Source organism: Dasypus novemcinctus, chromosome 18 (assembly GCF_030445035.2).
Source record: "Dasypus novemcinctus isolate mDasNov1 chromosome 18, mDasNov1.1.hap2, whole genome shotgun sequence".
Lineage (NCBI taxonomy): Eukaryota > Metazoa > Chordata > Mammalia > Cingulata > Dasypodidae > Dasypus > Dasypus novemcinctus.
The window spans coordinates 80,198,119-80,218,954 of NC_080690.1; the positions used below are offsets into that span (position 1 = coordinate 80,198,119).

General features: G+C 57.5%; 1 protein-coding gene across 3 annotated transcripts; it reads right to left on the minus strand.

The window, feature by feature from the left end:
- Positions 1-2,721: 2,721 nt before the first annotated feature.
- HSPBP1 (HSPA (Hsp70) binding protein 1) lies at positions 2,722-16,733 on the minus strand. Of its 3 annotated transcripts, none has more exons than XM_004454165.5 (8): positions 16,476-16,733; positions 15,836-16,136; positions 12,468-12,672; positions 8,862-9,086; positions 6,736-6,891; positions 6,503-6,599; positions 6,230-6,341; positions 2,722-3,167 (listed from the first exon to the last, which is right to left on the minus strand). In XM_004454165.5, the coding sequence occupies exons 2-8, from the start codon at positions 16,040-16,042 to the stop codon at positions 3,093-3,095; spliced, it is 1,077 nt and encodes a 358-aa protein (XP_004454222.1). In that variant the 5' UTR covers positions 16,043-16,136; positions 16,476-16,733; the 3' UTR covers positions 2,722-3,092. The 3 variants fall into 3 exon arrangements, with proteins under 3 accessions (XP_004454222.1, XP_004454221.1, XP_004454220.1); XM_004454164.5 differs by having other exon boundaries at positions 15,836-16,133; positions 16,476-16,573; XM_004454163.4 differs by lacking the exon at positions 16,476-16,733 and having other exon boundaries at positions 15,836-16,192.
- Positions 16,734-20,836: the final 4,103 nt, after the last annotated feature.

The window sequence follows — 20,836 nt, forward strand, 5'->3', positions numbered from 1 at the left end:
CCGGCGGAGGCCGAGGCCCGCTTCCTTAACCCGCCCCTTGACCAAACCGGCCGGCTTCCCGGAGACCGCCGTCCGCCTCAGGCCTCCGACGCCTGGCTCCCTCCGCCACGATCCCACAATCCCCCAGCGCAGGAACACGCAGGACGCCCCGCCCGCCCGCGGCCGTCTCGGTGCGCAGGAGCGCCGGGCGCCGGGCCCCTCGGTCCGCATGCGCACGAGGCCCCGGCTCTTAGACCCCGCCCACCCGGAACACGGCGGCCACAGCCCGCGCCGCCTTAAGCCGGGACTTTCGATCTGCGCCTGCGCCCACTCAGGACTACGGTCTCCGTAACCCAACTCAGATAACCCAATACACAGGCGCCGCTGCGGAGCCGCCAGCCAATTTCTCTAGGACTCCATTCCGAAACCCAGCGAAAATTCTGCTCCGGGTTTTCTCTTCCCGTCAGCTTCATTTGCAAGCCCTCTTCGCCGTTCTCGGTCTCCTCCCGACAAGGTCCAGCTCCCGGGGAATCCATTCCGGGTGGCCCCTGTTCCTCCCGCCGGCGCCAGGTGCACCTGTCCGGTCCTTTTGACCGCCTCCGCCTGGGCCGACGCTTGCCGGGTCCCCGCTGCTGCACAAGGCTCGGCGCCTCAGTTTCCCCAACTTTAATAGAGGCGATTGGCCCCACCCTACCAACTTACACGCTCACTGTAAGGATCAAATGAACAAATGTGCCTAAGGACTTAACCTTTTTAATATGCATTATGGGGACATTTATATATTTTATGCATTTTAGTTATTCGTTTCTCTGTTCTATTCGTTTTCTCTTGTCAAGAATGGCAGTTAGTGGTGGGGAGGGGGGTATATGGGAACCTCATTTTTGTTTTGTTTCTCATATTTTTTTAATGTAACATTTTGTATTATCTATGAATCTTAAAAAAAAAAAAAAGACCAAAAAAAAAAAAAGAATGGCACTTAAGGATTTGTCCTTCCCGTGCTTCTAATCGCTTTAATCTTTGTCACTTTCACAGGCATTCACTGATTACCATGTCAGTCGTTTGATATGTAGACAGAGATATAGATCTCTGTGGTTTGAAACAACACCTATTTATCTTACAGACCTGGTGAGAAGTCTGACATGGGTCTCACTGGCCTAAGGGCAAGGTGCTAGCAGAGTGCATTTCTTTCTGGTATCCATGTCCTTGCCTTCTCCGGGTTCTAAAAGCCATCTGCCTTCCTTGGCTTCAGGCCCCATCCCCATCTTCAAAGCCAGAAATGTCCTTCTCACACTGCCACCTCTCTGGTTCTGTCCTTTGATTTTCCAGCCACGTCCCTTCTTGTCCTTGTTATTTGAGTGTATTTGTCACACGTGATATTGTTTGGTCCTTGTATCTGTTAGCTACTGCTGCAGGACAGACACACCATCAGAAGCATTCATTAATGTGATCACAGAAGGTACCGTCTCAGAACGAGAGGCAGGAACCTAAGAGATCAACCCCAGCTGGAAGCACATTTCATCCGTCTGTTTGGCTTATGTCTGCAAACCATTGCTGATCAAAGCAAGTCAAATGGCCAAGCCCAATTCCAGGGGTAGGCACGCATGCTCCACCACTAGCAGGGAATTGTGCTTCTCTCACAGGTGGAAAGGGAGGGGGCAAATCTGCTGAACAGTGCTTTTTAATGTAACATTTTGTGTGACCCATGTATCTTTTTAAGAAGACTAAAAAAAAAGAATGGCAATTAGGCAGTTGTCCTTCCCATACTCCTAATCACTTTAATCTTTGTCATTTTCACAGTCCTCAGTCGCCTCCTTGGGTTTGCCAGTATTCTCCTTCCGGTTTTTTAAAAAATGATGTCCTTAAGGGCTCTTGGAGCCAGGCTGGCCCCTGCACGCCCGTCTCCTGGCCTGCTCTCAGCTACCCACGAGGATAGTGCTGGCCCAATGCTGCCTGAGACCAGAGGGTTCCTCTGTCTAAGGGTGAAGTAGCCACTGGGCCACTGGGCCACGATCTAAATGCCTCTAAAATAACAGAGGTGATGATGGCGCTTCATCTGTAATCCTGCAGCTTCCCCTCAATCTGTTGTTCTGAATTTGAGAAGGGAAGACAACTGAAATGAATTTACCTCTCTGTGTTACCAAGAGTACGAGGAAAGTACTGTACACACAAGGGTAAGTAATCTGGTACCAAATGGGGCCAGGAAACCACGGCACCGAGGAGGAGCACGGCTTTGGGTCTGGTCTGAGGTTGGTATCCTGGCTGCAGGAATCTGGCCAGAGTCTCCCCTCCGGACTAGCTTCCTCGGGCAGGGCTCTTGGATGCCAGCTTCCTCGGGCAGGGCTCTTGGATGCCATTAACAGAAACCTACTCTGCTAAACAGAGGGAATCTGTGAAAGGACGGGTGGCAGCCCCCCGGACCTCCAAGCAGGATGGAGAGTCAGGCTTGGTGCTCTGTGGTCAGTGATGGCCGCACGCTGGCCTTGAGCAGGACGCTGCTGCCAGCGTCTCTGCCCCGCCAGCCACGGAGTCCTTCTCAGGCGCCAGCTGCCAGCCAGACCCACACAGCCCGAGTCACCAGGCTGTAATCCACTGCAGGGGATGCTGGGAAAGACACCTGGCCTCCACTGAGGGAGGCCTGGACGCCCAGCTGGGAATTCCACAAGCACTGGTGAATTCAGAGACGTGGGGGCAGCCAGCACTACGCCCCAGAGGCTGGGAAGAGGAAAGGAGATGAGGACGGGAGAGAAGTCACACCTTTATTATCCCCACGTTTCTGCCTGCTCCCTCCTCCTCAGTGGCTCCCGAGCCCCTGGGGTCCCGCCACACCTCCCCAGGCCCTGCACCCCCAGAGGGGGCAACAAGGTGGAGTGGAGGAGGAAAGGAGGAACACCTTCACTGGGGCCGTGGGGATGAGAAGTGGGGCTGTGAGCACGAGAGCCAGGTGGCCCAGGGCCGGTTCTTTCTCAGCGCCCCTCCAAGGGCTGAGCAGGGGCAGCTGGGAGCCCCCAGCCCAGGCCCAGGCCGGCCCTGCTGTCCCTCAGGAGAAGGCCTGTGGGTGGGGAGGGGGCAGGAGGCCCGGGCCCCTGCGGGAAGGGGCACGGAGCAGCCGCAGGTCAGCGGTCCATGCTGTCGTCCGTCGGGGTAGAGAAACAGATCTGCAGCAGCTTCTCGCAGAACTCCAGCTCTTCCTGGATGGGGTGAGAGCAAGGCCTGAGTGTGAGGCCAGCCCCCGCTCCAGTGGCCTCTGCGCCAGCTGCCCAGGGCCTTCTGGGCTCAGCTCCACGACTCGCCCTTTCTCCTCCCCCCTGCTGCACCACTCACTGGCCTCCACACCAGCCCCTTGGGCTCCTTCTCACTCCCAGGTAGGACCCCAGTTCTCCAGGGGTGACACAAGACCTGGTAGGCGAGAAGGAGCACCGGTAGGCGAGAAGGAGCACCGAGAGGCTGGACTGCACAGGCCTAAAGGTCTGCCCGGCGAGACACCACCAACGGCGTCGAGGAGAAACGCTGGGGCAAAAAACATCCGCAGCTCTGTCCCAAAGGGCTAGCTGAGCTCATGCGTACAAGCCTGAAAAATCCACAGTCGGAGGCTACATACAGTTTGATTCCACTGACATGACATGTCCAGACCAGGCAAAGCCACAGAGACAGCGAGCAGGTGGGCGGTTGCCAGAGGCTGGGGGAAGGGGTGTGGCTGCTGAATGAATGCGGGGTCTCCTTTTGAGGTGATGAGAATGTTCTGGAACTAGGCAGAGGCAGAGGTTGCACAACAGAATGTGCTAAATGCCACTGAATTGCTTACTTCCAAATGGTTACACTGGTAACTTTTACATTATGTGTATTTCATCCCAATAAAAAAAATCAACTGCAAAACCCACTACCCAATAGAAAAAAGAACAGAGGACTCGAGGCACAGTTCACAAGAGAAGGCGTCCCCCTCCACTCCCGGGAGAAATGCAAATGCCAAATAGACTGGCCCACTCCTTTTCGCCCATCGGCTTGCAGGGGGTCAAGCCACTCGATGCCACGCGGCCCGGCCAGGGTGGGGGAGCCCGGCTCCCTCCTGGCGGGTGACACCGTCAGCTGGTCCCACCTCGATGGGAGGCACCTTGGCACAAGGGAGCAAAATGACCCTCAGCCCTTTCGCCATCCCCTTTAGCTTCTCCTCCCTGCTTTCCCTCCCCGTCTAGAAATGTGCCCTGTGGGTATATTCGCACATAGCAAAATAAGGCAGAAGGTGATCCTCGTGTCTGTGCTGTGGGGACAGCAGAGGCAGGGCCACCAGAGGGGCGTCCCGAGGAGTCCATCCATGCCCTGCAGCGACCGGGGCGGCGCGGGGTCTGACAGGCTGGCTGCACAGAGGGGCAGCGCTGCCCGCGTGACTGCGGTCTGTGCTTCACCCAGCTCAGGAGCTCGCCGGGAACCGCTGGGTGCAGTGGGATGAGACCGCTCTATACTCTTTCGTGCATCATGAATCTCGAACCGCGTGGCTAGGTGACCTACCCAAAAAGCACTTGTAAAACTTTAACTCAACCAAGCACCTACAAGAGGGATCAGCTCAAAAAAGCCACTGATCCCTCTTATGGAAACACTGCACAACGTTAAGAGTAAAGCAGACCTAGATACGTGTCTGGAAAGGCTTCCAATATGTTAAATTTTGAAATTTGAGAAATAAACTGCTGAACAACACAGCTGGGCCCGGGTACTTTCTGTTCAGAAGTCGTGTGTGCCCTAGCACGGGGCTGCAGGAAGGCAGGTGCACCACGGCCAGCTCTCAGCCGCAGGGCCCAACGGGCACGGCATGGCACTTAGGTCTTTTGCAACCAAACTCTGTTCTTCAGGAAATGAAAAACAGCCAAGAAAGCCACGGCTGCTTGCCGTGCTCCCGGCCTCCCTGCGGCATGGCACACCCGCCGGCAGGCCTCCACCCCTCACCAGGTGACTTTTTCCGCACTGCGGCTCTGCCGCCTGCCCGCCAGGGTAGAACTCACACACGCGCGCACAGGGGCATGCACCGTGCGGCGGGTCAAGGCTGAGGCTTCGGTGTGCTGCCCAGTCAGCCCACAGGCTCCATGGCACCACGGCTATGTCCGTCTGGGTGCACCACTGAACCCCGCACCCGCCTCAGGGCCTGGCGCGTGGAGAGGGGTGCGCATGTCAAAGCTGAGGCAGTTACACCTCCACAAACTTAAAGAGGATGGGGAGGCGGCTGTGGCCCAATCAGATGAGCTCCCGTCTACCACACAGGCGGCCCTTGGCTCCTGTCCTGGGGCGCCCCTGTGAGCGCAGCCTGCACGCCCGGGAGCGCCACCCAGCCCGCAGGCACCATGGAGAGCCAACTTAGCAAGATGACGCAACAAAAGAAGGGAGACAAGCGAGAACACAGACGAGCCCGCAGCGAATGGACAGAGAGCGGACAGCACACAAGCCGCAAGGTGGGGGGACTAAAAATAAATACAGACACAGAAGAACGCACAGCGAATGGACACAGAGAGCAGACAACACGCAAAAAGCCGCAAGGGGTTACAGAAAAAAAGGATGCCTGCCGGCCAACCGGCCAGAAAATATCAGGGGGACCAGCACCCAGCTGAACCCCAGGCCAGGCCAGGCTCGGGCCCCCTGCGCCCCTCCGCCAGCAGCACGCATCTCCCAGGCACCACCCGGGGGCGTCCAGCTGGGGGTGAGCGCCTGGGGGCAGGGACCGCACCTCTCCTGTGGGCCCGGCCCCCACAGCCAGGGAGGTGAGCCTGGAGCGCAGTGGTCCCAGGAGAGCAGGGACGTGCTCTGCTCGGTGAAAGCCTGGCGCCTCCGGGGCAGGTCAACGCATGAAGAAACTGCTTTGTGCAGAGGTAACTTAATTACTTACTCAAATGGTCAGGTAGCTATTTCAACATTTAATTAGGGATTTGTTGGTTAACTGTTATCTGTTATGGATGCAAGTAAATATCGGACGATTAAATGTTCAAACAACAGGACTTAAATAACTGGGTTAAATAACTTGAAACGCTGATGGGATTCGTCTGCTTGCTCCTGAAGGGGCCACGGCCCCCCACTCTGCCGTCTGCCCCGCGCCTCCCACACACCCAGCACCTAGGAGGCGCTGGAGAGGTTTGCCACGGGGACAACCCCCCAGCAGGAAGAGAAGCAAATGTAAACAACAGCACATGCAGAGATGGCAGGGGCCAGGGCTGACTCCTCCCCACCCGGGGCTGGGGGGCCACGGGGCCGGGAGGGATCCGTGCCCACGTACCTGGTACTCCTCGTGCTGCTGCAGGAGCTGGCAGCGGTGGCGGAGCAGCTCCTCTAGGCCCAGCTGTGGCTCTCGGCATTCCCGAATGCCCTGGGGGAAGTCTGTCACCAGGCTGGGGGGACAGGAGAGTTCTCTCAGACCCCCCGGGCCGCCGGGCACACTGGGCCTCCCCTGCCCAGCTGCCCACCTCTGCGTCCTCCAGACGTGTCGCCCCCCAGCTGCCCTGGCAGCCCCCGCCCCCGCCCCCTGCCTCCTTCCTGGGGACAGGCCCACCTGCACAGGGCTCCCAGCACGTGCTCGTGGAAGGGGCTGTGCTCTGTCCGGACGAGGGCCACCAGCTGCTGGACCATCCCCATGGAGCACAGCGTCCCTGGTGGAGGGCTGCGGGCTTAGAGGCCAGCCCTGCCCCCCGGGCCCGCCCTGGGCGCCTCGGCGGGGCTGCCCCCGCCTGGCCCTGGCCCGCCTGCCCCCACGGCCACCCCCGGGCCTGACCCCAGCCGCCCCACCTTTGTGCTCGGGGTGGCCCACCAGCAGGTTCTGCAGCAGGAACGCCGACTTGACCTTGAGCTTCTGCACCTGCTGCTGCATGGCGCGCATCAGCACCGAGAAGCCGTCCAGGCGGAGGAACTGCAGCAGCCCGGCCTCCTGCTCCCGGACCAGACCTGCGGAGGCCGTGCCCCTTACCCGGTGCCCACGCTCCACAGGCGCCACCTTTTTTTAAGTACATGTGAGTGGAAATACCGTTCACCCCTTTAAAGTGTACAATTCGGTGGTTTTTAGTCTATTCAGGGTTATGCGACCATCACCGCTGATTCCAGAACGTTCTCGTCACCCCCAATGGAAAGCTGTGCCCATCAGCAGTCACCCACCCTCCTGAGCCCCTGGCAACCACTCACCTGCTTCCTGTCCCTATGGGTTTGCCTGTTCTGGATGTTTCCTACAAATGGAATCATATGCTATGTGTCTTTTTTGTATTCGGCTTGTTTCTTGAGCATGACCTCAAGGTTCTCCCACGTTGTCACATGTATCAGAATTTTATTCCTTCTTTCGGTGGAAAAAAGGCTGAGTACTCCTCCATCAGAGCCAGGTTTTGTATCTCCCCTCGCCCTCCGACGGAAGCACTGTCTCTCTACCCCTGTGAGGTGGGCGTTCTCGGAAGCCCAGTACAGATGAGGAAGCTGAGGCCCAGAGAGCCAGGCCACAGAGCATGGCCTTTACATGGGGGGCACCACACGCACTCCTGCAGGACAGGGTCGGTGTTGGGGGCTCTAGACCTGCACAGCCAGCGTGGAAGCCACTGGCTAAGCTCTTTTCATTTTAAAGTTAAAACTGGGAGCCATGCGAAGCATTTTCCCCTTAAACACCACTTCATTGTTTTGGTAGAACTATTTTGTGTTCACCATTGAACTTGAGGGTCTGAGTTGAGACGAGCTTTAAGTGTAAAATGAACGCCGGGTTTCAAAGAACAAAACAAAGATGGAAAAAGAACCTAAGGGATCTCTTTAATAGTATTCTACACTGGCTACTTCCTAAAGTGATGACACTTTGGGGATACTGGGTTAAGTAAAAGGCTAATTTAAAAAAGGAAACGGGCCTATGGAGGGCAGAGCACATGAGCGGCGGCCGGCTCTGCCTTCCCAGTGTGCCCCGGAGCATGCACCCCATCCTGCAGGGACCCCAGCCTCAGCCCCAGTAGATCAGGGCAGGGTCTGCCTCTGCCGTGGGAGCCTGTTTCCTGCGAGGCAGGTGGGGAGAAGCAGGTGGGGAGAGCCTGGCCCCCCAACCCAGGCACCGCTCTCACCAGGCAGGTCCCTTCCCTTGGTCAGACAAGGGTGAAGGCTGCCCCCACTGCACAGGGCCCCCGCCACCATGCCTTCGTGGACCAAGGAGCTCTGGCAGTGTCTAGCTGTGGGGGGCTGCCACTGGCACCTGGGGGCAGAGGCCAGGGACGTGATCAACGTGCCTCAGCACACAGGACGCCCACATGGCGAGGAACCACGCGGGAAAGTCAGTACCACCGTGGCGGGGCAGCCCGGGAGTGCGAGGCCTGCAGCCGGCATGCTTGCGCCCACCAGCCCACCAGCCCGCCACAGCAGGCGTCCAGCGCGCTCGCTGCTCCGCTCTCAAGCCCTGGCGCCGGGGCCCCGTACCTGCCACCGGGGCCCCGTACCTGCCACCCGCCATGAGTTCTGACACGCACGTCAACGGGGCTGAATCTGGAGCGCACAGCTGCTGAGCCAGGGGCCAGAGAGAAAAGACCACCTAACGTATGATTCCTTTCGATGAGCTTCCAGAAAGCGCAAGGCCGGAAGCAGACGGGGTTGCCGGGGGTTGGGGGTGTCCCTGCTGATGGGTGCCAGGCTTGATGAAATGCGCTGCACATGGACAGAGGTACCGGCTGCGCAGCACTGGCAACGTGCGTAACGCGCTGAATCGGCCCCTACGACGGCTGCAGGGGTAAGTGTCGCTGAGCGATCTCACCACGCATACGCACATCTGGGCTGACAGGCTGAAGGGGGCCCTCGACCCGCTCCCTCTGCCCCAAACAGACCCAGACCCAGCTCCGCCCCACAGCCCTGGCCCTGGCCAGCTGGTGCCCGCCCCCAGTCCCCACCCGGGCCCCAGGACTCACAGGAAATGGCGAAGAGGGCTTTGACGCGCACCGTGTCGCATGTGTCGCGGTCGAGCAGCCGCAGCAGCTTGCGCAGGGCCCCGAGGCCCAGCACCTGCTCCTGGATGGCCGCCACGTTCTGGCTGCATGTGCCGATGAGCTGTGCTGCCCGCCACCGCAGCCCCGCGGCCCCCGCCTCCAGGTAGCGGCCCACCAGCAGGTGCATGCCCGACAGCTGGCAGAAGTCTGCAGGGGGCAGGGAAGAGGGGCTGGGTGAGGCCAGCTGGGCTCCCCAGCCCAGATCTGCCACAGGGTCCGTCCAAGCCAGCACCCCTCTACAGCATCAGCCTTGGGGGCACAAAGCTCTGAGCTGCAGGGCCGTCCAGGCAGTGCCGAGCGTGAGGCCCCAAGCTCCAGCCACTGCAGGCCAGGTGGGGCCCGCCATGTTGGTGACAAGCCAAACGCCCCCTTGGGGAGAACCACCCTACTAGGGTGCGTGGATTATATCTCGAAAATGCTATCTTAAAAAAAAATCAGAGGGTGGACAGGGGCCAGGCCTGGGCAGGCCGGGAGTTTCCAGGCAAAGCCCTTCCCGTCCCCATTGGGGAGACCTGGGCTGACTGGGCACAGGACAGCCCCTCTGGGGTGCGTGAGGGCCTGACGGGGACAGCTGGTGGCGGGAGCGAGTGGGAGGCGCAGGGAGGAGGCCCCAAGCTGGGGCACCGACGGGGCGACGCGGCCCCTGGAGCTGTCTGGCTCTCACTGGCCCACGGGGGTATTAGGTGGCCCCCCAGACGGAGGGATGGGTGCTGAGGGAGAGTGTCGTGCAGGCTCCTGACACGTGGCTGGCAGTATGCCCACGCTTGTTCAGCCATGGTCTAGCACAAGTGAGGTGCCCGCTGGAGCCTGGGGCCGCGCGGGCAGCGTCCCTGTTCTAGGGGAGCTGGCGCCTCCGGGCAGAAGTGGGACAAGCCCCCAACACGCAGCGTGTCAGGTGGGATGAGCTCCACGAGCCCAGAGAGAAAGAAGGGTAAGGGGCGGTGGGTGCACAACAGTGAGTGAGCCAAAAGCCACTGCACTGTGCACTTTAACTTGGTGGATTTCACGCCATGGGACTTTTCCCTCAATTAAAAACAACGATGAGGGAAACGGACTTTGGCCCAGTGGTTAGGGCGTCCGTCTACCATATGGGAGGTCCGCGGTTCAAACCCCGGGCCTCCTTGACCCGTGTGGAGCTGGCCATGCGCAGTGCTGATGCGCGCAAGGAGTGCCCTGCCACGCAGGGGTGTCCCCCGCGTGGGGGAGCCCCACGCGCAAGGAGTGCGCCCGTGAGGAAAGCCGCCCAGCGTGAAAAGAAAGAAGCAGCCTGCCCAGGAATGGCGCCGCCCACACTTCCCGTGCCGCTGACGACAACAGAAGCGGACAAAGAAACAAGACGCAGCAAACAGACACCAAGAACAGACAACCAGGGGAGGGGGGGAAATTAAATAAATAAATAAATCTTTAAAAATAAATAAATAAATAAATAAAAAATAAAAATAAAAACAACGATGATAGCAGGAAAAGAGCTCTGTGGGAAAACGTTCCCCTTTCCACATCTTCTCCAACGCTGGGCAGACTTATTAGGAAAAGAACATTTTAAATAGATGACTAAACGTGTGCGTTTACACAGAGAAAGAGAGGTGGGAGGACAGGTGAGAAATGGTGCGTTCTTTTTTTTAAGTTTTATTGTGTTGACATGTAACACAAAATTTGCCATTTAACTATTTTCAAGTGTACAGTTCACAGTAGTGTGCAATCACCACCTCTCCTCAGCTCCGAAACATCTTTGTCACCCTCAAAGAAGAGCATGTACCCATCGCACAACAGCTTCCCAGCTCCCTCTCCCCACCCCACCGCCCATTCTCTGGCAAACACTAATGGGATTACTCACTACGGATTCGTCTGTTCTGGCCATTTCCTATAAGTGGAATCATATACTATTTGTCCTTTGCTGCCTGGCTTATTTCACTCAACCTAATGTTTTCAAGGTTGCAGCATGTCTCAGAATGAAGTGGTAGCTTCTGCTGTAATTCTTATTTATCTGGTTACTAATAAGATGGGACAATCACTGCTACCCTGATTAGAGACTTAGCACAAGTCTGGCAGTTGTGGCAGCTGAATGGCTAGTTCCTGAACGAGTGAAGAACGAATGAAAGAGCTAAGTCATTAAAACCCACTCTGTGGATGGGGAGGGGGATGCCCTCGGTCTAAACAAGCCTGTGCAACCCTGGGGAACAGGGAGCAGGTCTACCAAGAGCCTCGACTATGCTCAGGACCTTCCTAGCAGAGAGGTGGGGTCCCCACACCTAGCCCACCCCCATCCCAGAGCCCCATCCTGCTCACACATCCTGCGGCTTTGCCTGGGCCTGAGCTGGACCGGTCACATGCCCATGTGGCCCTCTGGCCATCCTCACAATTCCGGAGGGCTCAGAGAGCTTCAGGGACTTGCCCGGGCTCATACCACCAAGTAACAGCACAGCTGGGTCTCTGAACCAAGAAGTGATGCCTCAAAATCCATGCTTTCAACTACCCCCCATTCTGCCTCTCCTAACAGAGGTGGGAGCTTATTAGTCGCCTGCTCAAACCTTCCACGGAAGGAAGCAGATGTGGCTCAAAGGATAGGGCATCCGCCTACCACCTGGGAGGTCTGCATGCAAACCCCGGGCCTCCTTGACCCGTGTGGAGCTGGCACGCACGGTGCTGATGTGTGCAAAGAGTGCCCTGCCACGCAGGGGTGTCACCGCGTAGGGGAGCCCCACATGCAAGGAGTGCGCCCCGTAAGGAGAGCCACCCAGTGTGAAAGAAAATCCAACTTGCCCAGGAATGGCGCCGCACACATGGAGAGCTGACGCAGCAATATGACGCAACAACAGCAACAAAAAAAGAGACAAGCGGACACAGAAGAACACACAGCGAACAGACTCAGAGAAGAGACAACTGGGGCGGGGGTAGGGAGAAGGGGAGAGAAATAAATAATAATAAATCTTTAAAAACAAAAAACAAACAAAAAAAAAACCTTCCATAGCTCCACGATACCTAGAAAGACCTCCACAGCCCCTCCTCGGCCTGAGAGCCCTGCACACACTGCCCTCGCTTTCCGCCGTGTGGGCCTTCCCTCGCTCCACTCTGCAGGGCAGGCCTTATCGCTGTTCCTGAACACTCCACGCATTACCCCTGCCTCAGGACCTTGGCACTGGCTGTTTCCTCTTCCCGGAATGCTTTTTTCCAAAGATAACTCGACAATTCACTGCCTTGCTCCAGTTCTCTCAACAAATGCTGGCCCTCATGAAGCCTTCCCTGATCGCCCCACCCAAAAGAGTCTCCTCTCAGATTCAGGGAAGGACGGTGGCCAAAAAGAAAAAACAACCCGTTTCAGTGCCTATCAGGGCAGGCAGGGGCAGTCGACAGAACCTGCCCCCAGCTTGGTTATGCGGTGTGAAAGAAGGGCCTGGCTCCTGGCAGCATGGGCCGGAACAGGTGCTGTGTTGGGAGGAGGAGGGCTGAGCTGGACCTGGGGAGGGGGCAGAGGAGGAGGCAAGAGGCAGAAGGGGCAGCCCCTGCCCTGGCAGGGCACTGCCCGGGTACCTGCGGCATTGTCCATGTTTTCACACAGGTCGGCCAGCAGCTCCAAGGCGCCCTCGCGCTCCTGTTGGTCAGCGACCAGCTCGGCCTCTCCGGCCGATGGGGGTGGAGGCTGGGACAGGACCCAGAGGCAGTTCTTCATCTGCTCCACCTCCTCCTGCTGACCTCGGAAGGCAGCCGACATGGCCTCCTGCAGCCACTGACGCCTCTGAGAGACAAGGCAGGGGGGAGACGAAAACATCTGTTAGCAGAGAAGGAAGGAGAAGGCAGTGGTTAACAACAACAGCTGACAGCTAGGGAAACGGACTTTGGCCCAGTGGTTAGGGCGTCCGTCTACCACATGGGAGGCCCGCGGTTCAAGCCCCGGGCCTCCTTGACCCGTGTGGAGCTGGCCCATGCGCAGTGCTGATGCGCGCAAGGAGTGCCGCGCCACGCAGGGTGTCCCCCGCGTAGGGGAGCCCCACGCACAAGGAGTGCACCCATAAGGAGAGCCGCCCAGCGCGAAGGAGGGAGCAGCCTGCCCAGGAATGGCGCCGCCCACACTTCCCGTGCCGCTGACGACAACAGAAGCGGACAAAGAAACAAGAAACAAGACGCAGCAAAAAGACACAGAAAACAGACAACCGGGGAAGGGGAGGGGAATTAAATAAATAAATAAATAAATAAATAAATAAATAAATAAATAAATAAACAAACAAACAGCTGACAGCTGAGGGCTGTGCCGGCCCTTCAACCAGCGACCACCTGCTGCATGCTTGCAAGGTTACCGACTCCTCTGAGCACTCAGGACACAGCCCTGCAGCTGAGAGACGGAACCCCTGTCCCCAGGAGGTTCACCATCCAGTTGGGGAGCAGACGAGAAACAAGATAAGCAAAGCAAGGAGCATGCAATATGGTGCTGTGACAAGGGGCAGAGATGGGGAATTGGGGGCGAGGGGCAGAATTGGAGAGGGTGGTCAGCAAAGACCTTGTTAAGAAGGTGACAGGAGCAATGGTGGAGGTGAGGGAGCGAGCCATGCAGAGAGCTGGGAGAACGTTCCAGGCAGAGGGACAGGCAAGGAGGCCGATATAGCTGAAGCAGAGGGAGCAAGAGGGAAAGCAACAGAAGGGAGGGGGGAAAAGAGAGTGGGGAGCAGGCGTAAGTGGGGTGGGACTCTGAGTGAGAGGGGGGGCCCACTGGAGGGTTCTGAGCAGAGAGGCCTGACAGATCAGTAAAAGGAGCGACTGAGGGGGGACAAGGGCAGCAGCGGGGACACCCAGGGGGCTACAGTGGCAATCCAGGAAGAGGCAAGGTGGCGTGAATCAGGGCGGGAGTGAGGGAGCGGTAAGAAATGCCAGGCCCCTGGGCTTGTTTCGTGGGAAGGGCCAGGACAATTCACGGACGGATTATGAATGGGGCTCCAGGACGACGCCAAGGTTTGCATCCTGAGCAGCTAGAAGATGGGGAAGGCCCCGTGAAGAGCACGTGGGGAGAAGGAGAGATTAGGAGCTCATCTGTGGACATGTTAAGTTTGAGGTTTCTGATATACATCCCAGGTGGAATATGAGGTGGCCGCAAGTTCAGAGAGGAAGTCCAGTCAAGAGTAGAGGTTCTCAACCTCCGCTCCCTGACATTTTGAGCTGCAAAGATCTGCTGGGAGGGAAACGGATGTGGCTCAACCAATTGGGCTCCCATCTACCATATAGGAGGTCCAGAGTTCGATGCCCAGGGCCTCCTGGTGAGGGCAAGCTGGCCCACGTAGAGTGCCAGCCCATGCAGGAATGCGGCCCCATGCAAGAGAGCTGCCCCGCACAGGAATGCCGCCTCATGGGGGGAAAGCCACCTGGCACAGGAGTGCCGGCCAATGTGGAGAGGTGGCGTAGCAAGATGACACAGCAAGGGAAACAGAGGAGAGAAAATAAGATGATGTAACAGAACAGAGGAGCTGAAGTGGCACAAGAGAGTAACTGCCTCTCTCCCATTCTGGAAGGTCCAAGGATCGGTTCCCAGAGCCGCCTAATGAGAATATGAGCAGACACAAAAGAACACACAGCGAACAGCAAATGGACACAAAGAGCAGACAAAGGGGGGAGGGGGGAATAAATTTAATTTAAAAAAAAATCTGCTGTGGAAGCTGTCCTGTACATCATAGGATGTTGAGCAGCAGCGCTGGTCACTAGATGCCAGTAGCACTAGTCCTCTCCCAGTTGCGACAACCACAATGATCTTTGCATCTTGCCAAATGTCCCTCGGAAGGTAACATCACCAGTCGAGAACCAGTGGCGTAGAGACCTAAATGTGAGAGTTGTCAAGGTAGAGAGGTACTCAAAGCCCCTAAGCAATGTGAGTAACAATGGAAGGGAGTGCAGACAGCAGAAGAGATCCACAGATTGAGTCCTGGGGCACTTCATCCTGAAGAGGCTGGGGAAGGAGGAAGACCCAGCCAAGGAAGAAATGAAGGGCTAGTGAGTAAGCTGCAAACCAGGTGGCTGTGCCCAGAAGCCAAGTGAAGAAAGTGTTTCAAGGCAGAGGGGACAACCGCATGCTCCAGTCAGGTCAAGAAAGGTGAGGGCTAGGAATTGACTATTGGAATTTTTTGCCAGGCTCTAGGTTAAGGACTCACACGAAGGTTCTATAGTCACATCCTGCATTAACCTTTCTGTGCCTGTTTCCTACCTCATGGATATAAAGGTTCAAGGGCATCATGTGGGAGACGGTTTAGCGCTGCTTCAGTCAACAGTAATAGCTTGTTAAAGGATTCAGTAACTATTGTCCTTAGCCTTTACAGCAATCTGATGGGGTAAGTACTATTCACAAATGAGAACAAGGAAGCACAGAGAAGTTATGATTTGCTCAAGGTCACACAGACGGCAAGAGGCAAAGACCAAAATCAAACCTAAGCAGTCTATGCACACAGCCTGTGCCGTTAACGAGTACACCCTGCTGCCTTCGGGAGCACTGTCAATGGACAAGGTGCTCAGTGGAGCCCCAGTTAAACGGGAACCTTAAAACCTCCCTGTAAAATAATGTTATCCTTTCTGTTATCATCATCCTCAGCTTGCAGATGAGGAACTTGAGCTTCCAAAAGATTAAAATGCCCAAGGTCAGGCAGCTGGGCCATGTGGAACTCAGGTCTGTCCGGCTCTAGCAAGCCCTTGCTTCTTACCATGAGGCTCTTGCACCTCCCAGCACAGTGCAGGGAATCTTGGGGTCCACTCCTCAACCCCCACACCTTTGAGATCCGACCTTCAGCCTACAATACCCCCTCCCCGCCTGAGCACACGGCTGGCCTCCTGCCCCATCACCTGGGAAAACCCCAGCTTCTAGTTCCTCCTCCAAGCCACCCGGACCCAGACCCCTCACCCCAATCTCCCGGGTCACCGTCACTTACCTCCTCACTCATGGGTTCTGTAGCGGGCTCCGGCTCTTGCGAGCCCGCCGTGATGGCCATCTGCAGCAAGCCTTGGAGGTTGCGCGGCGGCGGCGGCGGATTGCCCGAGCCCCCAGCCGAAGAGCCGCCGCCCCCTGAGGAGCAACTCTGGGAGGCCGAAGGCAATGCCAGGGGCAGGCGACTGCCCCCCGAGCCTTGATCCGACATGGGTCGTTTGTGAGGAGGAAGGGAAGAAAGTGTTGGGGGGGGGTCACTGCTGAGACACCTCTGCCGCCTGGACGAGTCGATTCTTGGGAGTCTGCTGAGAAGGCGGCGTTTTAGGCGAGTTCGGTGATCCCCCATGACCCCAAATCACACTGCCCGCACCTCCCCTTAATCACAGGTCCCCGTTCTCTTCCTTCATACCAAAAGGACCCTTCCCCAAAGCCAGAAGCCCCTCCTCCCACCCTAGCAACAGGCCCCTCCCATTCTCCCTAGCAACAAGCCCTCTTTCCCATTTCCTCTGTAGGCAGCTTTCATTCCAGTCTCTTAGCAACCTTCGGCCCCGCCTCCGCGGCAACAGGCCCCCTGTTTGGTCTCCCAAGCAAAAACTCTCCTCCCTCATCTCCGAAAAGAGGCGCTGGAGCGGGTCGGATCTCACCTCCCCGGGCCTCGAGTCGCCGCCGCCGCTGCTGATGCTAAAAGCAGAGGGGCCCGCACCTGACACGGCTGGGCGCCGCCATCTTGGCCGGAAATGCGCACGGCCTCACAGGAAGTTCCCGGCGCCCCCACCCAGCTCCGGGCCCTAGACTGGGCTGAGGCCCGGCACTAAGGCCTTCCCCCTGGCCCGATTCCGCGCTCGGCCCCCGCCCCTCCTCGCCAGGGCCCGCGCCCTCCTCGCCAAGCCCCGCCCCTCTCTGTAGGCCCCGCCCTCCGAGGCCACGCTCCGGGCCTAAGCCCCGCCCCTCGCGACCCGAATCGCGCGCCTAACGAGCTCCTCCTCCTCGACGCAAGCCCCGCCCCTGCCCCGGCGGGCGCCCCGCCGGCGGTGGGCCTCGCGGGTTGGCCCACACCCACACCCGTGTGCCCCGCCCCGATCCTAAGCTGCGCTCTCTCCCTTCCGGGCCTGGCCGCCACCTCAGGCTCCGCCCCTGTTCTAGGTCTTTCGGCCACTCCCGGTTAGGCCACGCCCCCTAGCAGGCCACGCCCCCTGGGCGAGCCAGAGGCTCCCTCCAGGCCCCGCCTCCCCACCCAAGCCTTGCCCCAATGTGCGTGTGTGTGCCGTGTGCATATATGTGCAGGTGTGTGGCATGTGTATGTGTGCGTGGTAGCTGTGGCATGTGGGTGGGCGGTGGCATATGTGTATGTGTGTGCAGGTCGTGTGCATGTGTGGTTTGCCGCGCACACGTGTGGAACTGTGTATGCCATGTACGTGTGTGTGCCTGGCCTGTGTGTGGTGTGTGTGCATAGCATGTACATGTGTTGGTATATGGTTGTGTGTGGCATGTGCGTGGCATGTTTATGCACTTGTGTTGTGTGTGGTGTGTGCATGGCACGTATGTGTGTGACATGTGCATGTGAGTGCATGGGATGTGTGAGTACGCAGCAGGTGTGTGCTGTGCATGCTGTATTGCACACACGTGTGACATATGTGTGGCCTTGTGTGGTGTGTGCGACCGTGTACATGTGTGTGGTGTGTGTGCATGGCATGGCACGAATATGGCATGTGTGTGCCACGTGTGACCCATGCAAGAGAGATGTCAGGCAGGGCCTGGGAGAAAGCCCCTGTGAGCCCCTCCTGGGTGCCTTCCCTACCGCTGCTCTAACAAATCGCCAGGAGCTGGGTGGCTTAAACCGCTCCCGTGTCCTTTCTTACAGTCCCGGAGGTCAGAAGTCCAGGTCATCTCATGGGCAGAAGTCAAGGCTGCGCTGCTTCCGGAGGCTGCAGGGGAGCCGGTGCTCCTGGCCTGTCCCAGCTTCCCGAGGCGGCCTGCCCTCCTTGGCTCGTGGCCTCCTCGCGCCACATCTTCCCTCCTGCCTCCTTTTTATTAGGAACTTTGCTCTGACACTGATGACGTCTGACCATCGCCTATCTCAAGGGCCTGGGCTTAATCCCATCTGCAAAGTTCCTTCTGCCATATAAGGTAGCAGGCACAGGGCTTGGGACATGGATATCGTTGGGGGGCATTATTCAGTCCCCCATCTACATGCACCTATGCACACATCTGTTTGTATGTATGATATATGTGTAACCCACAGGTATAAGTAACTTGTAATTGTATAATTGCATGTGTAACCCGATGGTCTCAATGAAAACTCTCAGGTACTCTATAAAAGCCGTAGTCTTTACAATAACTGATAGGTGGGGTGACCATATAAATTATCAGCTATAGCAAGACCCTGGAGAGTGAAAATGGACCTTAATAATACACCAAAACACCAGGCACCAACCCACCTCCTGGTCACCTGCTTTCCCTCACTGGCTGCCCTCGTCTCCCCCGACTCTCGCCCTCACTCACTCCCCTCCAGCCACACTGGCCCTTCCATGTTCCTCCCATACACCGGGCGCACACGCCTCAGGGCCTTGGCACATGCAGTGCCCTGGCCCCTGGCCTCCGTTTTCCTTCTGTATGCTCTCATTGGTCAGGTCTCTCCTGGAAACAGAATCTAACCAACACCACCCCCAGCCCTTCCTGTCCCACGTCCTGGCTGGAGTTTTCTTCTGCGCAAGTGCCAAAACTCTCTAAATAGCATAGAATATATTGGGGAGTGGATGTGGCTCAAGCAATTGAGTGCCTGCCTCCCACACGGGAGGTCCTGGGTTCAGTTCGTGGTGCCTCCTAAAACAAAGCCAAACAACAAGCAAACGAACCAAAAACCCAACTCAGGTGATGATGTGGCTCAGTGGTTGAGCACTGGCTCACTTGAACCTGGGAGCTCATGTGTGGGAAGCAGGCGCTCAACCACTTGAGCCACATACACTCCCATAATGTGTGTGTGTGTATTTTAAATTTATTTCTCCCCCCCCCCCCCCCGTTATCTGTTCTGTGTCCATTCCCTGTGTGTTCTGTGTCCACTTTCATTCTCGTCATGCAGCACTGGGAAACTGCATCTTTTTTTGTTGCGTCATCTTGCTGCGTCAGCTCTCCATGTGTGCGGCGCCACTCCTGGGTGGGCTGCGCTTTTTGTCCAGTGTAGCTTTCCTTACAGGGCGCACTCCTTGCACATGTAGCTCCTCTACATAGGGGGCACCCCTGTGTGGCACGGTGCTCCTTGCGTGCTGCAGCACTGCGCGTGGGCCAGCACACCACATGGGTCAGCAGGCCCTGGGTTTGAACCCTGCCTCCCATGTGGTAGGCAGACACTCTATCCATTGAGCCACAACCCCTTCCCCATAATGTATATTTTGTTGTGTGTCTTGTTGACAACATCTCGCCCTCTAGAATGGAAGTGCCACAGGGCAGGGGCTTCTGGTGTGCTAGCCAGTGCTGCACCCACGTAGAAGAGCGCCTGCCTCAGGCTGGGGCCTCGGTAAGGACTCGCGGCTCACCAGGAATTCCACAGGAGCCAAAGGGCTCAGGGGTGCGCGCTGCGGGCGGCTTGGGGAGTAACTGGGTGCCTCACACCTTGGGGTGCCTGATAGGAACTGGGGCCGTCTGGCAACCTGGTGCAGGACCACGGCTGTGTGCTACAGCGGGGACGAGGGATTATATTGGAGCCCAAATGACCATCTAGGTGACCCCGCTGCAGACGCAGGGAATAGAGAGGGTTCTGGAAAGTCACGAGGACTTCCAGAAGTTTCTCTGCAGAAGCGCTGAGGCACCTGGATGGAGGTGTAGGTCCAGGAGGACCGCCAACGACGCACCCTGGGCTCTGGGTGGATTGGGGGGCCGATGCTGGTGGGGACACAGACCTGGCCCAAGGAGATCCAGGCAGGTGGGCTTGGGGGTCGGGTCAGCAATTCCCCCATCCTTCCCTCGCTATGCCTGTCTCCATCTGCCTCTGATTCCTGGTCTCTGTCCCTCTGAGCTGTCCCCCTCTTCCAGCGCCTGTCCCCCCACCTGTCTGTACTTCTGCAGCCCCCACACCATCCCTCTCTTTGCCTCCCCCCATAGGTCTTTTTCTCTACATCTCTGTCTCTTTAGCTGTTTACCCCTTCCCTCTCTCCACCCATCTTTGTTTTTCTCCCCCCATTTCTTCCCATTTCAGTCTCAACTTTTCTCCTCTCTTCCATCCTTCTGCTACGCCTCACCTGTCTTTCCTTTTGTCTGTCCCTATCTCTCTATTTTCTTTTTAATTAGAGGAGTTACAGGTTTACAGAAAAATCATGCAGAAAGCGCTGAGTTCCCATATGCCCATCCCATTAGTAACACTTTGCCTGAGTGTGGCTCCTTGGTGACCACGGATGAGAGAATATTATAATTTCACTATGAACTATAGTTCATAGTTTACATTCGGGCTTGCTGTTTCTGCTGTACAGGCCTATGCTGATGTTTTTAAAATTTTAACATTTGTATTCTAGTAACACATATACGCCCGGAAGATTTCCCTTTAACCACATTCGCATGCATACACCAGTGCGGCTGATCACCGCGGCGATGCTGGGCTCCCATCGCCCTTTCCTACATCCCTCTATTTTCTCTAGTTTGCCCCGCACCTCTGGCTCTCTACCATTCCCCTTTCTCTCCCGCCTCTCCCCATGTCTATTAGTTTTCCCATCACCTTCCCTCCCACCTGCCTCCACTCTTCCCCAGCTCGTCCTCCACCCCGTTGTCCTCTGCGCCTCCCGCTTCTGTCCCTCCCGGTGACTTCTCCATCCCCCTCCTGTCTCTCCCTCTCTCTACCTTGCCACCGCCGCCTCTCTCCCACCCCTCCGGCGGCCCCTCTCTCCGTCCCCACCCGGACTCGGTGCACCTCGGCCCTGCCGCTCCCCGGCATCTCCCTGCCTCGGTTTCCCTCCTGCGCGCTCCTGCCCGCCCTGCTGGGGGTGCCCCGTCCCCAACCGTCTCCCGCCGGTCCCCG